This window comes from Camarhynchus parvulus, chromosome 5 (assembly GCF_901933205.1).
Source record: "Camarhynchus parvulus chromosome 5, STF_HiC, whole genome shotgun sequence".
Classification (NCBI taxonomy): Eukaryota; Metazoa; Chordata; class Aves; order Passeriformes; family Thraupidae; genus Camarhynchus; species Camarhynchus parvulus.
In genome coordinates, this window is record NC_044575.1 from 23168405 (window position 1) to 23195088 (window position 26684).

The 26684-nt window shown below is 43.1% G+C and overlaps 3 protein-coding genes across 14 annotated transcripts; 1 reads left to right on the forward strand and 2 right to left on the reverse strand.

Annotated features, from left to right (window-relative positions):
* Nucleotides 1-24017, reverse strand: ATG13 (autophagy related 13). 11 transcript variants are annotated; one of them, XM_030949252.1, is made up of 19 exons: nt 23684-24017; nt 20589-20664; nt 18194-18275; nt 17266-17346; nt 16512-16631; nt 15965-16011; nt 15266-15406; nt 14168-14208; nt 13569-13665; nt 13121-13219; nt 12294-12384; nt 9851-9949; nt 8604-8714; nt 7371-7504; nt 6054-6171; nt 5254-5331; nt 4835-4951; nt 4240-4368; nt 1-3020 (listed from the first exon to the last, which is right to left on the reverse strand). In XM_030949252.1, exons 3-19 carry the CDS (start codon nt 18260-18262, stop codon nt 2943-2945), a joined length of 1650 nt encoding a protein of 549 aa, XP_030805112.1. In that variant the 5' UTR covers nt 18263-18275; nt 20589-20664; nt 23684-24017; the 3' UTR covers nt 1-2942. The 11 variants fall into 11 exon arrangements, with proteins under 11 accessions (XP_030805112.1, XP_030805114.1, XP_030805111.1 ...); XM_030949254.1 differs by lacking the exon at nt 20589-20664 and having other exon boundaries at nt 6087-6171; XM_030949251.1 differs by lacking the exon at nt 20589-20664.
* On the reverse strand, nt 23609-24409 carry LOC115904541 (translation initiation factor IF-2-like). Its single transcript, XM_030950031.1, has one exon. The coding sequence runs from the start codon at nt 24407-24409 to the stop codon at nt 23609-23611; it is 801 nt and encodes a 266-aa protein (XP_030805891.1).
* HARBI1 (harbinger transposase derived 1) lies at nt 24302-26684 on the forward strand. Of its 2 annotated transcripts, XM_030949684.1 has the most exons (3): nt 24302-24511; nt 24662-25393; nt 25937-26684. In XM_030949684.1, exons 2-3 carry the CDS (start codon nt 24724-24726, stop codon nt 26311-26313), a joined length of 1047 nt encoding a protein of 348 aa, XP_030805544.1. In that variant the 5' UTR covers nt 24302-24511; nt 24662-24723; the 3' UTR covers nt 26314-26684. The 2 variants fall into 2 exon arrangements, with proteins under 2 accessions (XP_030805544.1, XP_030805543.1); XM_030949683.1 differs by having other exon boundaries at nt 24302-25393.

The window sequence follows — 26684 nt, forward strand, 5'->3', positions numbered from 1 at the left end:
TTGCTTACACAAAAGTTTTATTGGAAATTCTTTGAATACTTGAAGTACACTGGAGACTTTCCAAAACAATACACTTGAGGAACCTTCCCCTCCACCCAAAGTATCTGTAAATCAGCAGCTACATAGATACTGTCCTTAATATTCAGCAGAGCAGAGAGCTGCTAAAATAAATAGCCTTCATAACACAGTCTGTGGCAGGCCACAGCAGCAGCTAGGTCTTTACTGAAGCAGAGCATTTGTGCAGTGGTCAGGGAACTCAGAGCCTAGATGCAGCAACTATGTGTTAAAACTGAGGACTGTGCAGAGAAGAGGCAGATAACTCAGTCCTGGAGACTCTTATTGCTGTGGCCATCCAGCTCAACGCTAGCAGCTTATATAGGCAATTTTCCGCCTTTTGAAGAGAAGAAAATGTGCCACGGTGCCATTTTGCCTTATGAGATGTGAGAGCTGTAGCCATGTTAGGAACTCCAACAATAAAGGAGCACAAGTACAAGCCCTGACCTCCTGGGTGGGGTTAACAAGAATGGCAGTGCTCCCTGCCAGCTCCACAGCTTGTCAGCAGAAGAGCACAGCAGGAGTGCTGGCTGAACTTTAACCTCAACTATTCTCTATTCATATGGTGTGAACCAGCCCTTTGCCTCATCTCTGCTGCTCTGCAGCCCAGATTGTATCACTTCAGATACTAAAGTTGACAACCACCTGTCTATGAACTACTTCCTACAAAGTGGCAGACCAGCTTCCTGAGCACAGGTGAGAGGCAGTTGATCCATTAATTCCTTGTTCCTGCACCCTTCTGTGACCCTTTCCACCTGTGAAACAAGGTGGCTTTTGGATGGGTATCAAGTATTTGTTACAGCCTGTGTAACTGAAGTCCTGTTACAAACTGTTTCATCTTGGAACGTTTCTTAAATGTTTCTGCATCTTACTTTGCATGGACAAAGCAATTTCCATGTGAGGTTGCTAAGAAGTTGAATCGGTTGAGTAAAATAAAAAGGTTCTGGTGGGTAATTTTCCTTCAATGAAGCTCTTACCTGGAGTTTTAGAACTTACAAGGCCTCCCACCAAACACATCTCTCAACAAAAATTCTCATAAACTTCAAAGCATTGCTTTGCTCTGGCCTTATAGTAAGCTGTTCTGAATTTGGCTCCTTGCTCCAGCAGTGGCACAGAAATAGTGTTCCAGAGTGGAGCTGGGGTTCCCTCATCAGCTGCAGGCAATCTCTTCCAATGAAGATTGCAGTTAAGCTGAAGCTGCCACATTGCACCAACTAGAAGGCTGGTTACTCAGCCACTCTGAGGAAATGAAGATGGTTTCTTAGTACTCAAGCAACACAACTCCACTTAAAAGAAACTAGGGAGAAAAGAAGTGGTTTTGGACAGTAAGGGGTCTTGCAGTTGCACAGTCTAGTTAGATGGGGCAGGAAGAGAGAGAACTACAAGAAACCCCACCTTATCCAAGTTTCTGTTTAGTGTCACTGTTTCTCCTCCCATCCTTACGTGAGGCAGAAGACATGCAACAGCCAAATCACCCATAGAGCAATTCCAGCCAGTCACACTGTCAGTGGCTGGATTATTACAAAAATAAAATTTCAGCTACTCAAAAGCCAGCAGATTAAAAAGTACCATAAGCTTCCCAGAAAAGTGTGCTTCTTTAAAGAAGCTGCCTTCTGAATGGCAAAGAACACCACAAATTCATCCATGCCTATCAGAAAACAGCTTTTTACCGAGTCCCTGCCACTCCATTCCACTGATGTGTGCATTTCATTCTATCAGTGAGCCCTGGCTGGATGTAATGGACACACAGTCCCACAAACAGAGTATAATATTAATCAAGTCTGTCTTAGAAAATAAGTATCTTTGATATTTTCTTGCAAAGAGAGACTAGCCTCACTGGCTAGGGTTCCATGGCACACTTGCTCTCTGCAGTGATCAGGACAGAATGACCCACACTATAACATGAAAACAGAACATCTTTTAAATATAGGTTTCTTTAAAAGCAATAAATATTTTTTAATTCTTAAGATCATCTATTAACCATAAAGCAGGAAGGTTTGCAAGGATTAGAGGAAAAGAATCTTGGACTAAGACTCCTAGTTACATAACCCTAAAGAAATAGGATTCCTAGTATTTACAGTTATGTTTCAAAAGCAGAGACTATGAATTCAGCATCATCACAGCTGCTACGTGCAGGCTTACCAACAGTCAACACTGTTACACTCAGCATGGCCGAGTGTCAGTGCACTCGGGAAGGAAATGTGGAAAGCATGCCTGTAGTTTCACTCCTGCTTATCAGCCACCTAACAGAGGGCTTGCACAGTGTAGAGACCCAATTCCTTAGAAGCAGGAAAACAAAGGTAACTTGGATTATGCAGGTCCCAAAGCTGACGTCTCTCCCTGTGCTCCCAGCACGCACTCTGAAGTCAGGATGAAATGCCCAGTTCTGTGGAATGGATGTCCTGGACTTCCAACAGTTGAATTTGCTGAACTCACAGACCCTGGAAATAAGCCAAAGCTTTCTATGCTCTAAGAGGATCAGAGACTGCAGGAAAAAGTCTGTTAGCAAGAAGCTCTACCTAGGAAACTTACAGCATAGGACCCTTGGAGGAAGCATATGGCAACTTTCCACAACGCCCCTCCATAGAACACAGACTGAAGAGAAAGTAAGTTTCCATACACTGGGGTTTGACTTCCTGTGTCCATACTGAAGTCTTAAAACTGACTGTGAGCAGGAAAAGCAGTCCAGAACTATGTGATGGAAAAGCTGAGGAGAATCAGCAGATGAGCTGTATCTGTCATCGAAGAGAGAAAAGAAAGCTCACTTGATGGAGGGAACTAGTCAATGTGAACAAAAGGCAGAGCAGGGGCGATAGAGATATTTGTTGATGTCATCTCCAGGATGCCTTGAGGAGGAAGAACTGCTGCAGCAGAACTGGGAAACAGCTTCACTGCAAGGTTTCCACAAAAGCATCAAATTCTTTGACATTTTTCTCATGGACTGCCAGCTTCTCTGGTAACGAGTCCTGGAAGGTAAGGAAAAATGCAGATCAGGGCTCATTCACAGCAGACAGAAGGAAATTTTAAACACACTAGGAAAAAAATCTGTTTCTCAGCCATGCAATCCCTCACCAATGCTCTGGGCTCACCTTTCTACGTGCACAAAAGCAGGAGCCCTCTGGCAGCATCCAGGAAGTGACCCCGAGCAGGGCACTCTGCCCAGAGCCTGTTTGCTCTGCAGGAACTGGAGGTGCACTGGGGCCTCACCTTGTGCAATCCCCACCAGCTGCAGCACAATAGCCCACTCAAAGCATTGCCTTCATCAAGTCACTTGCTGCTCTCTGGTTTTCATTTTTCTCCACAGTATGGCACAATGCCAGAGAGCCTAAGGAAGTGCTCACCCAGATGTGACTCAGCAGCCACACCAGAACTCCAACTCTGCTCAGGCTGCAAAGTCAGGCCTGGTTTGCCACCAAGTGAGACACCCCAGAGGCAGGACTAATTTCGGGGGTTTCAGTGACCCAGAGCAATCATGCTGCAGCAGCCTTCAGCTTCAAGACAAACACACCGGTTTCAGAGGCTCAGGTGTACCAGAAACAAATCTGCATTTATTTGGAAAATATTAGTGATGGACTCCCTTCTGAAAAGTATAGGAAAAAAACCTCTCTCTTCTGAAAAGTGTAGGAAAGACATGGGGCCTGTTAGAGTGGGTCCAGAGGAGGGCCACAAAAATGATCAGAGGGCTGGAGCACCTCTCCTTTTAAGATAAGGCTGAGAGACTTGGGAGTGATTCAGCCTGAAGATGAGAATGCTCTGAGGAGACCTTATTTTGGCTTTTCAGTACTAAAAGGAGACCTTTAAGAATAATGGGAACAGACTTTTTAGCAGGGGCTGTTGTGATAGGACAAAGGACAATGATTTTAAATTGAAAGAAAGAGAGTAGATTCACACTAGATAAGAGAGAATTTTTTTATGAAGCTGGTGAAAAATTATAACAGACTGCCCAGAGAAGTGGTGGATGCCCCATCCATGGAAATAAACCTGGCCAGGTTAGATGGGGCTGAGCAACCTGATTTAGTTGAACATATCCCTGCTCATTGCAGAGGGGTTGGACTAGATGACCTTGGTACCTTCCAACCCAAACTATTCTACAATTCTATGAAGATACTTTTTTCAAACTAGGAATAGGGAGAGCATTATAAAGTACGTATGATTTCCACAAACAGAAATTTCAGGATTCCATACCAAATCCTCTGCCATGGACTGTGCTCCAATGTCAATGGAGAGGCTGCTGAGTTGAGGGGGGTTCTGAAATTCACGGTAAAATGTCCCCAGGTCCATTGGAAGAATGTCATCTTTTGAAAATGCTGGTTTCTACAATCAGAGACACTGCTGTTAATTCCCAGAGACACTGGCTTCCCTTTTGTTACAATCTCAGGTAAAGTTGTTACCTGCTATCAGTAAACATCTTGGCATTATAACTGTTGCTGCAATAATGCATATTAAATTACTGAAGAACAGCCAATATCACTTGATACCACAGTAGCACTTGAGCAGTTGGAAGAGAACATATCTTTGGAATCTAGCTCCTCTAGGTGCTAAGAGAGAGGATGCCAAGCCCAGATGTCAGTAGAGAACTGAAATGGTATTTAATTTGTAGCTGTTGATGCCTGGTACCAGTGTCTTGGCAGTTCTGGGACTGTCACGCCCTAGAGTGTGGTACTGTGAATGATGTGTGTTTACCACTTCCACTGAAAATACTCTGACATCATTTACCATCACACCAGCATGTGAAGCCCACCTAAGGTGCAGGTGTAAGAGCTCTGATGGGGGCACTTACAAAGTCAACCATAACAAAGTCATCATGGGTGTTCCCTGTGCTGCTGCCACTGGAGCCCTCTGAGTGTAAGCTGCCGTGTAGAGGAGATTCCGTTTCTGGGGATTCAGGAGGATTGACCTGCCCAAGAAATCAAAGACGGTGAGTACTGATCTTATAGTCATGTCTGTGTGTGCTTTGGCAGTGTGGGGGCAGTTAGGAGGTTGGACAATTAACATTAACTACAGCAGGGGCAGCAAACACATGCTGTTATTTGCATGTCTACAGAGCCCAAGATTCAACACAGGAGACTTCTTGAAACCAAACAAATCTGAATAACTAGTTATTTTCTCCAAAACCAAAGTGTATTCAAGGCAGAGAATAGCATGGATGTTTGCATAAGGGATGCTGAGAAGGCACATATACCTCTGGAAGAGTCTTACCATGGGGTCGTTATCTTCCAGCTCAACATTCTTGGGAGCAAACATGGCAAAAGGAATGTCTAAGTTGGCCATGGTCACCTGAGGAGATTTAGCAGACAGAATTTCACTAAGATGCTCTGCTTACCAGGCACGAAAAGGATATTGAATGTCTTTGTCAGGCCAGCTAAAAACAGCCTAAAATCATGTTGGCAGTTAGGCAGGAGGCTGACAACCTCATTTAAAAGGCATGAACTCAAAAGATGATACTCTGTTGACCTAATGCAGACACATACCTTGAGATGGGATTTCTTCTATACATATCTTGTATAATATAGGCAAGGATTAATGAACTGCTACAAATTGAAACAATTCTCATTCCTTCATCCAAAAGGCCTACAACTACAGCCCTAGGAGCCAAGCAAATCTCTAAGCTGCCCTAGCTGAACTTAAATTCTTGCTTCTAGTGATGAACTGGTCTACTGCATGTTCCTTCAAGGAAGGGAGGCTTGCTACCAGCTTTCCTAGTTTACGGATCTGTGGTAGTTGCAGATCATTGTGAGATCCAAGTGGAGTACCAAGTCTTCTATTCTCAAATAGGGTGCTGGCAAAGTGGAGCGAGGTCAATGGCTGTCACATCCCAAAAGGATTTTATGAAAAACAAAATACACCTTGGCAAAACATAGGGAAATGCAGCAGGCAGAAATATGCACTCAGTCTCTGAGGTTGCCCTGGCATTGGGATGCTTTTTGCTCCTCTATGTATGAACAGATGGGAAAAGAAAGGTATTATGGTGCTCTCTGAGAAGATCTACTGCCTGTTACCTGGTTAATGGGTTTGTTGACAAAAGCTCCCACCTTCCGGATAAAGATGGTCTCCAAAAGGTCATGTGGGGAGCCACACTTTCCTTCGCTGCTGTTGGATACTGTTTCTGTGTCCTCACTGAGGGGAGGAAAATACATAATTAGTGCCTTCTGACACAGGGTAGATAAATAAGGTTTTTTATGAGACTCCTTCATTTTTCTTGGTTTACTCCTAGTATTGGAAGAAAGACAACAGAAATCTGTCCTCATACCATACCTTCCTCCTCAGTCAGGAGCACAAATGGAAAGTGGACACTTGTGGAATCAGGTTTTTGTTTAAAGCTGGACAAAAACTATTTAGTTTAATATAAAGTTGCTGAAATAGGCTTTTCTTCTGGAAAATGGGCTTTTAATTTGTGTGTGTTCACAGCAATTCCTGTTCATTTCTACTATTTTTCAGTAACACAGTACTCACAGATCTCTCAGGAGGTAAGAAATCTCCATTATATCTGTCACTCAGTTCACAAGTGCAGCAGATCTGGTACATGACAAAAGCTACTCCCAGTATGATTAATTCACTCCATGGCTATTAGGTACTTCCATGACCTATTGTTTTGGTTTTTTTCCTACCACAGGTATTCAGAACTTTAAAACAAAAAAATAGTTTTGTCCCATGGAAAGAGGATTACCTAGAAAGGATTGAAGAGGAGTACCATTCAAGTATACCCAGGAAAGTGAGTTTTGGTTTCCCCAGAGCAAAACCTCTGTGACTCACAACTATATGACCCCAAGAGAGATTTCTCAAGAAATAAATATGGTGATCAAAAAAACAGAAGGATTTAATTAGCTGTGAGGGAGTTGATTTAGGACAGTTTGAGGTTGCATTGTTTCCTTTTAAATAACTTTGTGCCTAAAGTTTCTTACTAAAATGGTGGACAGATTTATGGTAACTACAACTGGCTTTGGTAACAATGCACATTAAGTCTTTAGAGAATTTAAGACTCTTTTTTGAACTTACTGCATCTTGTCTTACAATCAGCAAAACTAGCAGAAAGATTGAAAAAATTATAAAATCAATAATAAAGTTGACATAGAAGAAGATATATTACATAGAAGAAGAATATTACATAGATTGGGAGGTTTAAATAGATGGGCAAGATCATTGTTTGGAGTAAGGCTGAAAAAGCCCCAATCAGAGAAATCTGCGAGTTGATTTGAGGAATGAAAAGACAATAGTTATGCTACAAACAATAAATAAAAAGGGGAAACAAAAAGTTTTATCTTAATAGGCTTATAAGTGGGTTACCAGAAGTGGTGGATCATCTAAAACCAACCCACCTGCTAGAAGGAGTAGCTGCTGAGTAATGGACTCCCTCCAGTGGGGTGCACATCCTCTCTTGGTCAGCTTGAGTGCCATGTGCTGGCTGGCTAGGAACTGGGGGAACTCCCCCTTCTTTGCCTGGACCAATTAGCTGAGATAGAAAGGAACAGTCAAGTTAAGAAATCTCAAAACCAAACCAAAACCACAGTGCAATACAAAGTAGATTTCCATCATACTGGGCATAAGTTGGGGGGGTTTTGGCATATGACTGGGCTCTAGCCCCTATAAGCCTCAGAGAGATGTCATGTAGGAGTGTATTAGCACAATACAAACTCACTTTTTATCCCTTTCTACTCTACTGTCCAATTCAGGCCTGTTTTACACTGCAGAATTCTCTGGCTCTAAGTCCTCTGCTTCATGGGGAGGAATGGTGGGAAAAAAACCTTACATCCCCTTGCTACAACCCCATGGGTCCTACAGCTTCAAGAAAAGGGGAAGTGGAGAGGGAGGTGCTGCTCTCTTCTCCCTGGGATCCAGTGATAGGATGCATGGGAGTGGTTTGAAGCTGCACCAGGGGAGGCTGGACATTGGAAAACATTTCTTTGGAGAGAGAGTGGTCAAAAACTGGAACAGTGTTCTCTTCCTAGAGAGGTGCTCAATGCCCCAGGCTGCCAGTTTTTAAGAGGCATTTGGACAATTGCCTTAATACCAGGCTTTAACTTGGCCAGCCCTGAACTGGATGTTGGATTAGATGCTCACTGTAAGACCATTCCAACTGAAATGATTTTTTTATTAACATTTGTGTCAGTAAAACTGGTGCAACACCAATATCAGAAGCAGAAAAAGACTTCAGTCAACTTGGCTATATTTTTCTGATAAACCAATATAACTATGTCAATATGAACTGCCAGTGTAGCCTACAGAACTGTGCCTGGACAGCTATAGGGGCAGCAGCTCTGTAAGACAAGCAACGGAATCAGTGGCAAGCTGGTGCAGGCAAACAGGTCTGGTGTCTGCTCTCTTGGTGCAGTTTTTCCACATGACCCCGTACCCCAGTAAAGTCAGGGATGCTGAGGAGCCAATTCCCAACTCCTGTGGAAGTTGTGCTTTCTCTGTGTTTACTTTACATTCTTTCCATTCCTGACAGACAGGACAGTAATGCATGCACTAGTTTCAATGTCTCTCTCAGGTGTACAAGTGACACAAATGGCTGCAATACCAGTTATGCTGGTTCTACTCTCTACAAGTACCTGGTGAGGGTGTGCAGCATTCAAGCCACCAGCAAAGAGTACAGGATACCCCATGTCAGCTGATCCAACTCCCAGGGCAGCAGGCTGATAGGAAAGACGAGAGCTGGAAAGCTAAGGAAGAAGAGAAAAAACAAGGGCAAAGGGAGAGGAGAGAGGAAAGGGAAGGGGAATGCCCCACAGCCTGAATAACCACCAGTCACTGAAGAAGGAACAGGAAAAGTCAGAGGCACAGCATTTCAGGCTGGCAGAAGGATGCTAGATTTTCACTGGAATCAATAATGTAGGTTATTGTTCTAAAAAATTCTTATTGCTATGAGGACTAATTGACAGTAGTCCAGGGGACTAAGTCTGAGCCTTGACAGGAAAACAAGATTGGCTTCCTACACATGTAGGAGGAGGCTGTGCAAGGTATGGCTGACATCCAGTCTCAGGGAAGCTCTGCTCTACAGGCCTACTTCAAATACTGATGTAGTGGGTTACATGAATGCCATCGTGAACTTACTAAAGAGTTAATATTTAATTTTTTTTATCCCAAAACAACTTCATTATCAACTGTTTGGACCTACTTCCATTGCAAATTAAAACAGCTCATCTTCCAGAACTGTTCAAATAGCTTCAGTGAAAGAATATATGGTCCCATAAATGTGCCAGGTAAAGAGAACTGGGAAGCTAACCCTTGTGCGATTGCTTCAGGAATTAAATGTTGGAAGCAGTGAAACCCAGGAGAAATTCCTTATACATCCCAGGCAGAAATCTACCCAGTCAGGTTAGATACAACTTTCCTGTTTAGACTTGCCTGACCTCAAGAGGAGTATTTCTTCCAGAGCTCAGTGTGAGCTCCAGCAGCTCCAAAGCTGATGTTCTTTACAGGGATCAAAATGAGGAACAGCACTTTGATTCACATGAGGCTAGTTCAGCTGAGTGGAGCTCTAATGACTATACAGGTTTTAGGGACACTGGCTGTTAACAGAAAACACTCAGAATTGTGCCTTACTAGTGTTTTTCACTAACAATCCTTGACAGCTGTTGTGTTTTTAGAGGTGCTTGTCCTGTCTTTAGGAGACCTTCATCTGCAAATGCATTTAAGAAGCCAGTCTCAGTAAAGTGTCTGGCTCATTGTGGGTTCACCAGTCTTCCCCATGAACAACAAACACTCCACATTGTCAAATTTGTCTTTTTCTGTATTTGTTTTGTCCTGCCAGAACTTGTATTCTGACCATGTACAGCATATTCTATTCACAACTCACTTGATGTGAAAAGGCCAGCCCCATCACTGGGACCTTCAAGGTGTCCGTCACCACAGGAGGAGGGGTCTGAAAATGTGCCTTTGTGACAGTAAAAACACACTGTGCATAGACACAGACAAACAGAGGAAACAAGGAAAAGAGAGAATGAGGGGGGAGAGAGAAAGAGAGAGAGAAGGACTTCAGAGAGGAATTATGAAGAGTTGGATGAACTGAATGCTAGTGAAGAGGTTTTGGCTGCAGCAGCCACACCTACACAGAGAGCAGAAATCTCAGTATTGCCAGAAGCACATTCATTTTGTAAAGAATTGACTGTTTTTCAATCTGAGTGAACCACTGAACACAGGTAATATTTTAGACTCCAGTAAACCCTGACAGAAAGTAACTGCCAGAGACTCTGTTCCACAGTTAATTATAATTGGTACCAGTGAATTAGCAAGAAAGTTGAGCAGATGCCAGAAAAAGTCAAGTACTTTTTTTTTTTTTTTTAATTTACAAATGACTTGTATTTCAGCATTCTCCATCCATCCATACTTTCTATCCTCCAGCTTTCTGAGGTATCCTATTTTGGCAGGTCTGTGCTGCACCCTTAGAATAAAGGCGACCCAGACTACAGTGCAATTCAAACACACTGATGTGAAGCGGGAACTCCATCAACAGGAGCAAAACTCCAGAGTACAGTCTCACAGAGGATGCTAATGCACAAAGGGGAATCCAAACCTGGTTCAGTCCCACACCTCGTACAGTCATTTTCCTAGCAATGGTTTTCAGTTTGAGGAAAGCTTCAGCTTCATTTCTGGGTATTACCTTGGCCAGACCCTCCTGAATTTTGGGCTGCTTCACAATACACACATGCAGACATACAAGCTCACAAAGAAGGTGACAACTATTTCCTTGTATCACACAGGTTAGGCCTCACTTTTACTGAGAAGGCAGGCAGAGATTCATACAATTTGCCTACAAAATCACACAGTTCCTAGTATTTTCCTAGTCATTAACCTGCACAGGACATGTAGAAAGCTGGAGAAAAAAAAAAACTACTTCTTTCCCTTTTAATTTAAAGTCCACTCAGCCAAGGCAGCCTTACAATTCTAACTGTGTAACAAAGACCGGCAGTTGCTTTACAAATAAGGGCACAGCATATGGCAACTATGAGCCACAGAAAAAGCAAGAATGTAGGCTCATACTTTATGTGAATCCTCAAGATTCAAGTAGTTTCATAAAGCTTTTCCCCCCTCAGTGACAGTAAAGCTTCATGATCCCTGCGGAAATGTCAACTTCAATGTAGTTACATACACTACTACTGTTAAGTAACACTGGCACAAGCAAGCCAGTGGAAATTTCCTTATGAAATCTTTTGTATTTACCCCACTTTAGGAAAACGCAGGACACAACTCAGCCACAAACTAATTTCCTGAACTGTGTATTGCAGAGTAAGAAAAGCTCTATTCCATCAGACTTACCGTGAGTACTGACGAATTAGTTCAACATTGCCTGATGCCTGGTCACCTGAAATCACTTTGGCACAGAAATGCTTCCTAAGAGAAGCTCATTTCTAGCTTGTTCATATAGGAGAATACATTCTGCTAAACCAGGCATATTAATTCCTCTGAAGCAGCAGAAAGACCCATAGCAAATTCTTTCTGTTTGGAACAGCATTCCAATTATATTTCATTCTATGTTTCACATTGACAGTGAAAGAGATTTAGAGTCTTTAGATTGTCTTTAAAGGTCAGTAGAGCCATCTGCTTGGCTGGACAACAAGGCAGGGCAATCCTGAATATTTAAAGCAATAGACAACTGCAACTCTGGCCATCTTCAAAATACAGAACTGTGGAATCACATATGTAAGACAGTAAAAGAACTTGGGAGTTTCTGGGGTTTTATACTCAAAAGGAAACCATTAGCTATTTATTTTAAAATTGAAACTTAAACGCAATTTGCATGGGTAATTTTTTTGCCAATACTTATTCCTGCTGCCCCAACAAATTTCAATGGTCCAATAAATACAGCTTTTGTCTTTTTCCTGTCTTTCTCCAGCATTTTCCTGGTATTTCAGTGTCTCTTTCTCTATGTCAGTCTCTTACTCCTACTTAAGCTGACTGGCATCAATGTCTTGAATTCCTCCTCTTGCAGTATTGGTATGCAAATGTGTAAATGTGTAAGCACACTGCTGTCCTCTTCAAGCACAGCTCAACTCAGCTACAGAAATAGGCTCTTTTAATCCTCAGTAATTCAGTCTTTCTAGGCCCTTGGAATTTTGTTGAAATTAGTATCTAATTTAATAGATTTTACTCAAGAGTGTAATGACATAAATAACCCACACATTAAATTTTAATTAGCAGAAGGAGGATTTCTGTTTGCACAACAGCTGATGTAGGAATATGCAAACTATTCTTACAGCAATTGTTCTATCTAGAAGTAAAAAGAGCCTGGTTTCTCTTACCTGAGATGGAGGAGAAGTGGAAAAAGATGTGGTACACACTTCTTGGGAATCTTCTACTGAGGGGTATACTGCACCATTGTCCTCACCAGCTCTAAAGCAGCAAGAAAAAACAAGTTTTCTAACCAGAAATATTCCTTAAAACAAACAAATAGTAAAACACACTGGGACGAACACTGCAGGGAGGTTGAGAGTATTTGGGTGTAGTTGAAAGGAGAATTATGAAGGGCTCTCATCTGCTTGCCAGATCTGAGGAAAACAAAGTAGGAAAACATCAGTTTTCCTCAGGTGTTTGTCTTTTACCCCATGTAAAATAACAGGTGTTTCTATCTAATGCTTTTGTTATACCAGCAAGTGCTGCTGGCTTTGGTGTTTACACAACCATTGTCAAACAACACCACTGGTCCAAACTTGAATGCCCTCACATTCATTTTAGAGAAGGCAAACCTCTCATCTCCAAAGAGAAATTAAACTGATCTTCCCCCAGTGGAAATATCCAGGGATGCATCCATCTAGACATGTAGTTCTGCATCAGGATTAACCATTACACTTTAAAATTCCTGAAGGCAGCCAAGATTAAACATCCTTTGTGTCCAAATGCTTCTGTGTCCAAGTGCTTTGGGAAAATACTGGGGCTTGCTGCACTCAGCCATCTCAATGTGAGGAGAAAACTGTCACTCTTCATCACATGTTTAACTATGCCAATTGACTGACACTAATTCTCCCAGTGTCCCTTCCCATGCTGTCAACAAAGAGTGGAAAAGGCTCTGTATTTGGGCATAATGGATGCCTTTACCATGGCCCATGACTTCAACTCAGTATTTCCTCACCTGTAATTGCAGGGATGCATGGGTGAAGAGCTGGGATAGGGACGGTCCACAAAGTGATCAATTATAATCCCCATGATAGGAGGGGTCCTCTCAAACTGCCTGCAAGGCAACAAGCAATGGTGTTACTGGCTTTTTCTCTCTATTCTTCCCAATTCATGGTGCCCTCACAGAAAACCCTTGTGTCTATTAATCAGAGATCAGAGCATCTTTACAATTTAGTCCTGTGACTCCAGGCATGCATCAACAATTTGGAGTTCTAGAGCCTGGCTCAGGGGTACCCAAATACTCCCCTTGCTGCAAGGCTTAAGCGAGAGAGAGAGCGTTCTTCATGAAAGAGAATCTCAGCAGGAAAGGATAAGCAGAAGGGAAAGATCTAGTGGCTCAGAACATGAGGGGTTTAACAGTAAATTATTGTAAAACAGTTTCTGCCATGATCACATTTTCTCACCTGGTTGACATGAAAGCAAGGTTGATTCTGTAGGCACAAGACAAAGTGATGGTGCCCACTGGGGTACCCACTGTTCCAACACGGACTGTCTGGAAACCTGTAAAGTTAAGGAGTAATTCTCAGTTTCACTGATTATTTATGTGTCACGCTTTTTTATTCTGAGTTTACGTTATCTTATTTCAGTAGTGTTACCATTATCTCTTGCAATCTGAACCCCAAAAACACACATAGAACCCATAACAAAACAGCAGCACTAGGTTGCCTTGCTGGTAGGCTTCACTTGCAAGACTTCTGATATTGCTTCCTGGCTTCCTGGTCTAAAATATTGTTCTGAAGTGCTTCTTGTTCTTCAGTAGATCATGATCTCCTTATCAACATAATTCCGTATTCTTATTTCAGTTCTGTATCACTAGAGTCAAAATGGCAGTCACCTGAGACTTTGTTCAAGTACTACCATTATACTTGTTACCTTGTGACATAAGGCTGCACTGGCAGAGCCAGACAAAAAGCATATGTAAGCCTCAGACTAATTTTCCTTATGGTACTTGGGAACAGTAACCAACAGGTTCTGCTCTTGTTTGTGTGTTGTTTAATCCTACCTTCTCCCAAGCCACTCAGCTGGACTTCACCAAAATATATCCTGAAGGAAAAGGAAAAAGAAAAGCTGTTAGATCCAGTTGGGACATAATGCTATACATATCCTTATTCCTTACTTAATTATGGGAGTTGGAAGGCTGGAACTACTTTTCCTCTTCAGGAAAAAAAAGCCCAAAATAAATGGCTGGAATGCCCATCTCAAAAAACCTTACAGCTGCTCCAGAAGAAGAACAGGTCATGTAAAAAGAAGGAGAAAGAGAAAATGGTAGTCCAATCAGAAATTTCTTTTTAATTTTTTTAGCCACTGTGGTTAAGTCTACAATTCAGAGCAAAAATGTGACGTGATGACGTGATACAAACTTCACAGATAGGTACGACTCTAAAAGCTGATGCTTATCACACAAAAGGTTAACTGTGCTGTAAGAGTTGCTCTTAAGTACATGCCAAGTCAGCAATGGAGGCAAAAAAGTGAAAATGGCTGGAATTTGAGTTTTCAGCTGCACAAATAATAACAAACCTGAAATTTACAATCATATAAATTAGCTATGCAAACATGTCAAAGACTTTTCTCACAGTCAAAAACAGAGCCTGGAAGACAACTATGAACTACAAACCAGTCAGACTCACAGGCTAAACAGAGTTGAACCCAGTATTTGGATGAGTAAACTGCAAAAACTACAGGACATGGAACTGAGGATGCATCTTTAAAATGGAGTAACAGGAAAGAGTCTGAATCTATGCTGCAAAAGTACACATTGCAGTTACGTGCAATGTAGAGAGGCATTTACCAAACACAAGCCAGACACCAAACAATTGGATGCTAGTAAGCAATTTAAGGGATTGCATGTAGAATTTTTTTTTCTCTTCCTAACATGGCAGGCAAACACTTCACAGCCTATGCTTAGCTTTTCTTTCAATGGCTCAAGTAAAGGCTATAAGGTGATACACAGACCAAAGTTTTCTTCTGTTACTGATCAGTAGTACTTCTATTAAAAAAAATGATTTTATTATTGCTCATCCCTTTTTAACTACATTTGCAGCTACACTGTGCATGTCTAGTCTCTCCTGTTTGCATTTCAAATGGGAAATTTTTGCTTTACCTGTACAATATTACATATTCATGGCCTTGTTTCCTAGAGAGTCTGTAGGCTGGAGTTACTCTGGTTATAGCAAGCAAAGACTTCAGCAGTAGAGACAGCCTGTTGTATACAGTATATGAAACTTTGATTTCTTTGTCACACCTACAGAACACAAAGGAAAAAAATTAGTCTTTTGTCCACAACTAAGTTGCCTGGGTTTGGGGTTCTTGTTTGTTTTGGTTTGCAGTTGCTTTTGTTTATTTTATTTAAAATAAAAATTACTCTGGGTCAGCTGTTTAATTTTATTGCCAAAATGATAAATAAAGCCCCAGTGTGGCTACCTGCACTGACCAACCAGCTAAGCATCCTGCTTCAACCTAGTCACCTGCTGTAGAAGAAATTGCTGAAAAATGCCATGCAGCCTTCTACTAAACAGAGACACCTTTTCAATATGAAAACCCTTTGTCATTACTGAGACTATGAATTCTTGCATCTGAGGAAACCTACTAGTTGTAATGGAAGAATGAAGAAGGAATTAAATTTCTAGTTTTCATTCTTGATACTGGTGTTTAAAGAGATTGACTGCTGCTCTTGACAAAGAGACAAGTTCCCTCTGAAGTCCCCCCGGCCACACAGCCAGTGTGTGCTCATGGATCACCACGGATTAACCACGTGCCCACTGCATCAGCTCAGAACTACAAACACAAAGAATACACTTACTTTTCATTCATTTCTAGACACCAAATTTCCAGCTCCATGGAGTCCCCCTGGATCAAAAAAAGATGGCAAACAAAGGCTCATTTCAGAACACAGACCTGTTCAAATCTCATTAGTGATCAGCAATGGCCACATCTCTCAATGATTTGTCTCCTGGCTCCCACTTTCTTGTGATGCAATGATAGAAAAAGGTGCACTGGAAGTGTCCCTGCGCAATTATATCAGCTGAGGGAATACCTTCTTCAGAATGCCTAAGTTCTTCATGGGCTAAGAAATTATTTTCTTAAAATTTAAGAATTTAATTTTCTTAAAATTAGTTTCTTAAAAAAAATAGATTTTTCTGCTGTGTCATTTGTGTGTTTGGCCTCAGATTTTTGCTTCTGTTAAACAATACATTTAATTTCATTAGCATATCACCTAACTTAATAAAATTTAGATATTCTCGCATTGTCTTGGATTAAAGGGCAAGAGCTCTGGTAGTTGACTCAAGATTCAGGCAGAAAACCCCACAAACAAAAAAAAAGGCCATCTGTTTTGACTCAGGTCTCACCTCCGAGGTTTTGAGAGAAATCTCCACGCACATAGACCTTCCAACAGCGGGCAGCTGTCCTGCCAGGGCTTTCTTTGCTTCATGAGTAACCTCTGGTATATCTTTGATTGCCAAATTGAACTGCAGAATCAAAGAGATGGTTCCATTTTTTTTTTTTTATTTCTTTGAAAAACTGCCTGATGGTACATTTCAGACAGGCTCATAGACCCATATATAACATACTAGGTCAGTGTCCACTGAAATATTTATGAAACAGAAAATTCCCAGCTGGTTTCAAGCTTTTCATATTTACAAAGATTCCCTTGGCTGGTAATTCAAATGTTTTTCTTATTCCTGCTATAAAAAATATGCTCCTTTTCCCTCACTTCAGTCCTATCTTCACCCACAGAGTATCTTGAGTCTTTTCAATTTTAATAAAGCCCAATACTAAAATGTCCTGAATTGCAGAGTAGCAAACTTCTGACAGATAAGAACTCATCACCCCACGCCCAAGATCTTGGAAATGTGCCTTAGCTGACAGGAGTTGCTGAGAGGCATAATTTCTCTTTCTCCTCATCAGCCTGTAAGAGTCCAGAGTGATTTGTTGCATGTGAACAACAACCACCAACCCCCCGCAACATCACCAAAGAACATACCTACATATAGAACCTACTCTGTGAGTAATTATTATTGTCTGCACAAGACTGTAATAATCACGTGGTGTTCTCAGCACACACAGAGAATTATGGAGTGGCTTTAAAAAATAAAACCTTACCCAGTCAGAACCTGTTGGGGAGGATGATGAGCGGGTACAGATTTTCTCTCCAAGTCGGGCCTGGACAATTACTTGTACTGTCTGGAATAGAAATAAAAGGATACTTAGTAATGTTTTGGGCTCAGCACCAGCTCTGAGCCTCAGTTCAGAGCCTGAGCTACACAAGCTCTGAGTGAAAAAGATGAAAGGGCTGACCAGGCTGTAGAGAAATAGAGTTTGCTACACTGTTCTTCAGTTCTAATAACTTCAAATTGCTACATGTAACAGGCAAATGTATTTCAGAAAGAAAATCATTTTAGGCTGACCTTTCTCTGTAACAACACTAAGAGACAAAGTCAATTTTGCAATCAGGATTTGCAGTTTTCAATAGAAAATACAGAAAAATTTACAAAAATATCCCAGGCCTGGACAACTAAACTAAAGACAAATGAATCTGTACATTTAGACCAAAGCCATTGTCAGATTATCTACTTGCACCTATGTATGAAGTGAGGCCAAATCAACATCATTCAAAAGAACATTCTAGTATTATTGTTTTTGGATGCAATATAAAAATTTAGATAGTCTGAAAGAGTGGAGTCCAGCAGATAAACTACCTAACAGCTGGTGGTTAGACATGCTGCTAGAAACTCAGAGCTGACAGAGGTGTGAAGTGCCTACAGCTGATTCTAAAGGAGGATGTTTCTGGAGGATGGAAGAGGATTTGAGGGTAGAAAAAAGGGGAAAATGTTTTTCTAGTTGTTCTCAGGAGTCTCTTAAATTTGACCTCAGCTCTTCTTGCTTTGTTCTTCAGCAAAACAAAACCAAACCAAAAAACAAAAAACCCAAACCTCAATCTTGTTACTCTAGCCACACCAAGTACGTCATTTGTTTTGTGGCATTTTTTAAACAAGGAAGAAGAGGCATTTGTCCAAAGGAGAAAAATTACCTTTAAAGCAAAAAATTTGATGAACTTGTCCAGGTCCTTCCTGTCCTGGGAACTGAGATCAGTGTCCATTGCATATGGCAATCTGAAATATAGCACAGGTCTGGGAATGAAGTCTTCCAGCTTTCTCTTTAGATTTCAAAATATTTTTGCCATTAGAGGCCATCTCAAAAGAAATTACAAGTACCAAAGTGCTCTACCTGTCAAAATCCAAACATGCTAAAAACTTTGGGATGTGAGTGTGTGGTATAAATGCACATTGATAGTTTATCTGGTCAGTGCAAAGATCAAAAAAATTTTAAAAAAACAAAGAAGGCTCACAATTAAAACTCAGTACAAATTCTTCAATTTTGCTAGCTTAATTTAAAAAAGCAAAACAAACAAAAAAACCAGAACACCACAACACCGCAATGACTGCATTCTATGCCAAGCTAACCATCAGACATGGAGGTCTCTGCTTCAGAAATAATGTATCTTCAGCTATCAGCACTGGTCAAAACCAAGCCAAATTGTTATCTTGAGCCTGAAATTCTTAGAACAGTATTTCAGTGGTATTTCAGCAGAAATCTATATAACAAACCATTGCTGGAACAGGCTACACTGCTTATTTACTTTCAATAAACAGTACTTGAAGTAAAACTATACAGCTACAAAATTTACCTACAACCAACTGAAAAGACAAATTTTTGTCAAGAAATAGACCAAATTCCTCTGTTCACTTCTCTTGAAAGTTCTGGTAATAAATACTTAGCTTTCACACTGACACTGCCTTGTTTTTCAAAATACAATTGTTTCTAGGAACACAATGAACTTGCCCAGCGTCTGAAGCAGGGCAGGGCAAGGCACTAATCCTATTTTTGTCACCATCATGTCACATGGCCTGGGATAAATCACAATTCTTCTGTCTCTCAGTTTCTTCACATGTAAGTTAATAATCATATAGAGACCACTGGGGAGGAATGCCTTAATTAGCAGCACTCGTAGTTTTTGCTTGTAAGCCTTCAAAGTATAAATTCACTCCTACCCCCGCTGCAGTTTTGGGACAGCTAATCAGCCTGAGGCAGCTTGTCAGACATCCCGTATTTACAGAACGTGCTGCTCCTCGCAGGAATGCCGGCCAGCTGAGGTCAGGGGCACGAGCAGCTGCTGTGCACAACGTTATTCGCTGTTCAGTCATTAAGCAAAGACTGAACTTACAGCAAGGTATGCTATTTATGCAAATGAAAGCTTGCAGGGCAAAAGGGCCAACAGCCCTGTTCACACAGAAAATACAGAATCTTTCATGACCATGTACATGCAGTACTTCTGTTTAAAATATCACACTTAATGACAGTAAAGCCCAGTGCTTCAGGAGCACCAATCAAAAAGGGCTGCAAGATAAGAGTACTGCAATTTACAGAGCATTTTATATGGAACAGTGCTGCTTTCTGAATGACTCTATAAAAAGAAAGCTGGACTTACAGTATATTTGAAAGTTCCTAGGCTACATTCATACCACATCTCCTTAAGCTGTACTGTTCTCATTACAAATTATAATTTGAAAACTAGCAACACAAGTGATTCAGCATCAGATGCATTTTCAAATTATCCTTTGGATATTTTAACCTCATTATTGAAACTGTTATCCCTTCTTTCCATGCATTTACATCCTCTAGACAGATTACAGATCCTTTGCACTGGGGGGTGCAAAAGTAAAGCAGCATTTAAAGTGCTTGACACAGTGCTCAAAATTAAAAAACCCAACCCTTTAGTACAGTGGTACATACCACTACAAAAAAAACACAAATCCCCACACACAAGCAAACAAACAAAACCCCAGGCAAGAACAACCTGTTGTTATTATTTTGACTTAATTAAGTACAGCACTGTAAGGGCTGAGGAGACCTTTGACAAACCTGGCTGACATAGGCAACAAAATACTGCATAAAAAATATGTTTTTTCTCAGTGAAGAGAATGCTGACATTTAAATACTAAACAAGAAATCATACTGCCTTTTAATGTGAAAAGTGATATGTGACCCCTGCAGAAAGATGCAAGGAAGTATATATCCTGATATTGTGGGAGAGCTGTCAAATTAAACACCCACATTTGCCTTTTGAGGCTGGAAAAGACTTCTGATATCAACTATGTCAAGGTACTTGGGGACTAATGGAAGGTGTTAGGCTCACTGGTCTGTTAGGAAAGGAAACAAAGATGATCATCAGCATAGCTCCATGTGCAGTACAGGAATTTGTTCTAATGACCCAAATATCTCTTGAGGAGAAAAACAACCACCAGAGGACTTAAAAAAAGGAGAGCCTCATAGCTCTGCCCTGCTGCAGCAGAACTGGGATTTTTCCTGGAAAATCTGAAACTACCTGTAACATTCATCAAACATTTGGAGATTCATACTGTTACCTCTCAAGCTCCAAATGCCAGCAACAGTTAACCAACCAGAGTCCAAAGTAGAGCAGAAAGTATCAGGCAAGGTTTCCTGGAAAGGAATAAATAATTTCATGGGAAAACTGGGACTTTGGAACTCAGCTCCTGAAATGTCTAAGGGCTCTCATCTGACAGCCATCATCTCCTCATTTTTGAAGGAGAGCCTCTGGTGATTTCCTGAGACCTTCTAAGGCTTAGAACAGTATTCACCTTTAGAATCAGTCTTGGCAAGAGTTAAGATGGAGCTAGAATTACAGCAAACTTTTTATTTACAAAAATCCTTTGGTACTCTCAGCTTAGCTGCCACAGCTGGTCTGAACAGGAAGGAAATTCTTTAAACTTAGTTCCATCAAACTCAATCAACTTCTCACATCCAGTAGGTTGCAATGCCAGCATGGCTCCTTGTTAACTGCTACTGCACAGGCCTATGCTTAACTCAAGGATAACACAGGCTCATTTTACACTGAATAACAACTAGAAGGAAATAACCTTTGGTCTAGGTTAGAAAAATACAGATGAGTGATTTCCCCTCAACCAGGTAATCCCTTAAGTAAACTGATATATTCGCCAGCCCATGATGCAACAAGCATCTTGTCCATATGGCTTTTTGCTTTGTCTCCCACTTCCTGCAACACCTGTTTTTATACTATTGCTTTTATGGATATGCCTTTGTCTTCATTTTACTTGAACAGAAACATCAGAAACAGCAAAGGAGAACTGCCTCATGTGGCTCTCTTGACTAAATCCTTATTCCTTCTCCCAAGGTTGAGACAGATTTTAGCCAACAGCTTAACATCTAAGTGTTGTGCCTTATACACTGTACTGCTATTTATACCCTCCTTCTCTGAGGAGAAGGACACATCAGCATAAGGTGATGGCGCTGTTCGCGTGATGCAAGGAACTGCAAGAGCCCTCCCCTTAACGCCTCGGCAGAGCCGAGAGAACTACAGCGACAGGCACGCCGTGCTCCGAGCCCTGCTCCCTGCTCCCAGCCGAGAGCAACCCCGCTGGCGGCTGACACCTGTAACCCGGCACACAGCAGGCGCACGGCACACCTGGGATCACCAGCATTACACTACGTGTTCCATGCCCGGGAATTGAGCCACTACATCTCTCTGACATCTACCGAAACAGGAAAGGAGCAGAAGCACCTGACACACACCAGGCATTATTATTGCTGTTGGGGAAAGCATATAGAGGCTGCTTCCATCATCTCCTATATTTCTCTCTGAGCCACGGCTGCTACAACTTAAAGTTATCTTGCTTTCTTTTCAACCAGACATTCATCAATGCAAAATAATTACTCATGGTTCTTATGCCAGAGTGAAACTGAAAAGACAAGAGGGAAGAAACCAGAGTGGGTGTAGCTGTAAGGAGAGGGCTGTGGACAGCTCTCATCCCAGATCTTCGTTCCCAGTTACTGGACTGTGCGCCGCAGACTGCACTCCTTGCCCATACCACTCTTCCAGAACTTCTTTTTTAATACAGGACCAAATTCAATCTCCAAGAATGTCCTATGAGAAGCTCAGAAAAGCCTCGTTGAATCATGCAGTAAACAAGAAGCACATGGAAATTTCTGAAGCTTTTAAGAGCTCCTAGAACACGTCCTCCCTTCAATGAACAAGAAGCTTCACTGCAAGCAGGTATTTTGAGCACACTAATAAGCAACTATATAAAGATCTTCATGAACACAGTGCTCTGTTTCAAGACTGGGCCTGCAAGTCAAACTCCAGTATCCTACAATTACTTAAAATTAATCTCCATTTTGCCTTCTTAGTAGATTAGTCAGAAAGCTAGGGAGAAGTAGCAAACAGTTCTAAGTTTGAAGGTGTGACGCTCTCATTCTTTAAAGTTTGTGGATTTTTTTAAAGAATATATTAAATTCTATAGCAGAATAGAATAAATTCAATAGCAGAAAAACTGTTTCACATAATATAAACATTCTGATGTGACCAAAGGCTTTGTAGTTCACTATATGTTCAAGTTTTGACTGATAAAGAGTAATTTTTCCTCCTGATCAGGAAACAGATTCACTTTTTAACCAATAACTCCGCAGCTTAGTAAATACCTTACTAAAGCCAGCACAGCCAGCTCCACTGACTTAGAAACAAAATTAAGTAATTCCTGTTGACCAGCAGTTACATTCTGTACTTCCCTAAGATCTAAAAATGGTATCAGTCCAAAGGTCCATCCTCTCAGTTTGTTTGTCAAGCCAAGGTATACACCAGTGCTCAACTACTGTTTGAACCCATGTTCAGAAATGTTAAGATTATGTGATAATGTTAAGATTATATTGCTTAAATACCATTTAAGCAAAATAAAGTGATCCTGTATGATCCTTCCGGACATCTACAGACAGCCTGGCTCATCTGAAAGACTTATTTCTTGCCACAAGAAGGAAGGATCCTCCAGGTCAGGCCACTCCTGCAATAATTTGGAAATGCTCTAAACTTTATTTGGACAGCCAACTAATTTTCAGCTAAAGCAGTAATTTGCTGTGTTTTTCCCCCTTGGTATGTGCCTAGTCATATCACTTTCGGGATTTGTAAGTAGGCAGTTTGTAGGCTTAGTCCCTTTTCTACCTATTCACTGACATGGAAGATGTCTCTGCTCCCACCGAATCCACCAGAACGACTCTGACTGTGCCCTAAGAGCCACACCTCCCACAGGAAAGAAAGATACGACCACCTGTAAACCCCTGCTCTTTCCCAGCATACCACAAACTCGCATCTCACAGGAAGACTATACAAGACCGTAAAATGGAGCGTGCGGTCTCAGATTCCTCTGTTTCCAACAGGCTGTGAAGCATTTTGATTTCAAATGACCACCTGCTGGGATTACAGCGGGCCACATCTTTCCCAGGCTCCACTGACAGCCACCAGTCGTTAGGAAAACGAATCGCAGCCGACACGCGGCTGTCGGGAACCGAACCCCGCGAGCAGCGAAGGAAAGTATAACGGAGACGCGAAGCCGTAGCCAAAGGTTTAAGACGCACATCACAGCCCCCTCCCCAGGAAGGGTCTCCCGCAGGCTCGCGAAGTTCCAGCCCTGCCCTGCGGGGCCCGCGGTACCTGCGCGGGGCCGGCAGTGCTGGCGGCGCGGCGGCTCATCCCTTGCGGGGCCCGCTCCGCCGCCGCGCCCCGGCGCCTCCTCCGCGCCCCGACCGGGCACGGGGAGAGCCCCGCGGCCCCGGGGCCGCGACCGCCGCCTCCAAGCCCCGAAGCCGCTCCGGGGCTCCGGCCGGAGCCCCTACTCCTCCTCGTTCCCGGCCCGGGGGGTCTCGCCGCGAGTGTCAGCGCCGGCGGGGATGCGCGGCCGGCGGCGGGGGCCGGGCCGGGGCTGCCGCTGCCCTCAGAGCCGCGGGCTGCGCCGTGCCGCCGCCATCGCCGTCGCCATCGCCGCTGTTTGTTTTCATCCGCTGAGGGCGGGGGGGGGGAAGGAAGGAAGGAGGAAGGGAGGGAAGAAGGGAGGTGCCTGAGTGTCCGCAGCGGCACTTTCCGCACGCAGCCGCCCGCCGCTCCCCGCCCGCCCGCGGCGCGCTGAGCCCACAGTCCGGGGAGGCAGGAGGTCGCCAGGCCTAGAAAAGCGGGGCAGCGCCCAGTGACGCTCCCGCCGGTAGCCCCTTGCCTGTGGCGAATCTGTCGCGGCGAATGTGGGGCCGGACCGGCGGCGACCGCCTGGGAGCGGCCGCGGGGCCGGTAAGGGCTGGGACGACCCCGGCGGAGGTCGGACGGCGCCCGGCAAGGGCAGCGCCCGCCGGGGCTGCGAGATCGCCCGCCGGGCTGCCCGCGGCTCATGTCTGCCGTGCCCCGGCGAGGGTGACTGGGGACGGCTCCAGCTCCCTCTCCGCCGCGGGAGGTAAATTCCTGTCAGCGCCCCGCAGAGTTGTCGGCTCCGCGGTGAGTCCACCTGGCTGCCCGTGTATTTAAAAGCAGAAAAAGAAAAATTAAAAGGTTTGCTGGACGGTCAGACTGAAAGGAAAATGGTAACGGAGTCTGATAAACTCACCAGTAACAACTGTTCCGAGTATCCTCTTTTGCTTTATGCAGGTGAAGCCTCTGGGAAAGCCCTGTTAGAGAGGAGCGCCGGGGGACGCCCCTGGCCGTCAGCCATGGCCGTACCTATCGCGGTTCTTGACTGCGACCTCTTGCTCTATGGCCGCGGACACAGGACTTTGGATCGCTTCAAGCTGGAGGATGTCACGGATGAGTATCTAGTATCCACCTACGGCTTTCCCCGACAGTTCATTTGCTACCTAGTGGATCTCCTGGGAGCCACTCTCTCACGCCCTACACAACGGTCCAGGGCCATCAGTCCAGAGACGCAAATCCTTGCTGCATTGGGTTTCTATACGTCTGGCTCCTTCCAGACTCGCATGGGGGATGCTATGGGCATTAGCCAAGCCTCGATGAGCCGCTGTGTTGCCAATGTAACCGAGGCACTGGTGGAAAGAGCCTCACAGTTTATTCACTTTCCTAAAGATGAAGCTACTGTACAGGCCCTGAAGGATGACTTTTATGCGCTGGCAGGAATGCCGGGAGTGCTGGGGGTGGTTGACTGCACTCACGTGGCAATCAAAGCACCAAATGCTGAGGACCTGTCCTATGTGAACCGAAAGGGTCTCCATTCCCTGAACTGCCTCATGGTGTGTGATTCCAGAGGAGTCCTCCTTAGTGCTGAAACGCACTGGCCAGGCAGCCTGCCTGACTGCACGGTGTTAGAACAGGCAGCCCTCACAAGCCAGTTTGCAACTGAGCTACATAAAGATGGCTGGCTCCTTGGTAAGTCAGCTTTTCATCCTTGTTTTCAGTAGAAAGTCAATTATTTATTGTCTCCTTACTCTGGGCGCGAGTGATATGTTTACTTTCAATTGCTTTCCTGCAAATTGCTTTGAGATTTATGACTCAGTTTGGACTACCCTTATCTTGGAAGCTTAGAACATTAACTTCTAATCTGTGTTTTATACAGTCTGATTATTGTATGTATTAATCCTCATTCATTCTGTTAATAGCTTTCTTTCAGTATCTACACCTTTCCGTGCTGAATTATGCAATTTTTAATTCTAGGTACTGCCCTAGTCCAACTGTTTCCCCCTGTTTTATGCAATAGATTAATTCTCTTAAAACTCTTCTGTGGAAAATCTTCTAGTGTAAAACCGAATGCCTTTACTTTGTCACATTTGTAAACCAGAGTTACTTCTTCTGTGCCTTCTCTTTTAGCCAGAAGAAGAACTTATTCTGTATCTGCTGCACCATTAAACTAGGCTGAAATCTGTGGCTAACTGTAGGTGTGTAACCTGTCCCGCTCTTTTCCATGGCTCACAGGTGACAGCTCTTTCTTGCTCCGGACGTGGCTGATGACCCCTCTGCACATTCCCGAGACGCCTGCAGAGTACCGCTACAACATGGCCCATTCCGCCACTCACAACGTCATTGAGCGCACCTTCAGAACCATTCGGTCGCGGTTCCGCTGCCTCGATGGCTCCAAAGGCACCCTGCAGTATTCTCCAGAGAAGTCCAGCCACATCATTCTGGCCTGCTGCGTGCTTCATAACATCTCCCTGCAGCATGGGCTGGACGTGTGGTCTGCACCAGCCACAGGACACATGGAACAATCGGAAGAAGAATATGAGCAAATGGAATCAGTGGACTCGGAAGCCTGTCGTGTTCGTCAGGAGCTTTTACTTACTCATTTTAGCTAATGTTGTGACAGAGAGAAGGCTTTTAGTTATCTGGAGCAAATGTGCCCCTTCCTCTTCTTTAAGCCTGTAAAGACTTAAGCAGATGTGAGACGAGAAGAAATATACTCTCTTCATTTCAGGCAAATTTCTGAACTTCTCTCAATCTCTCCAGAGATTCCATTTAATTGGGACATTTTTGCTGTCACGATGCTTACAGGCGCCTCATTCACTTGAGAACAACGACTAATGTGACGACGGTGGGAAAATTAGGGAAATTGTCTTTTATAGTGATGGAAAATTTGTAAACCTTGCACTGTTTTACAAAGCAACAATTCTATTCCACTGTGTAACTCAAAACACTTATGATTAATTTTTTAAACAGTATTTTGCAC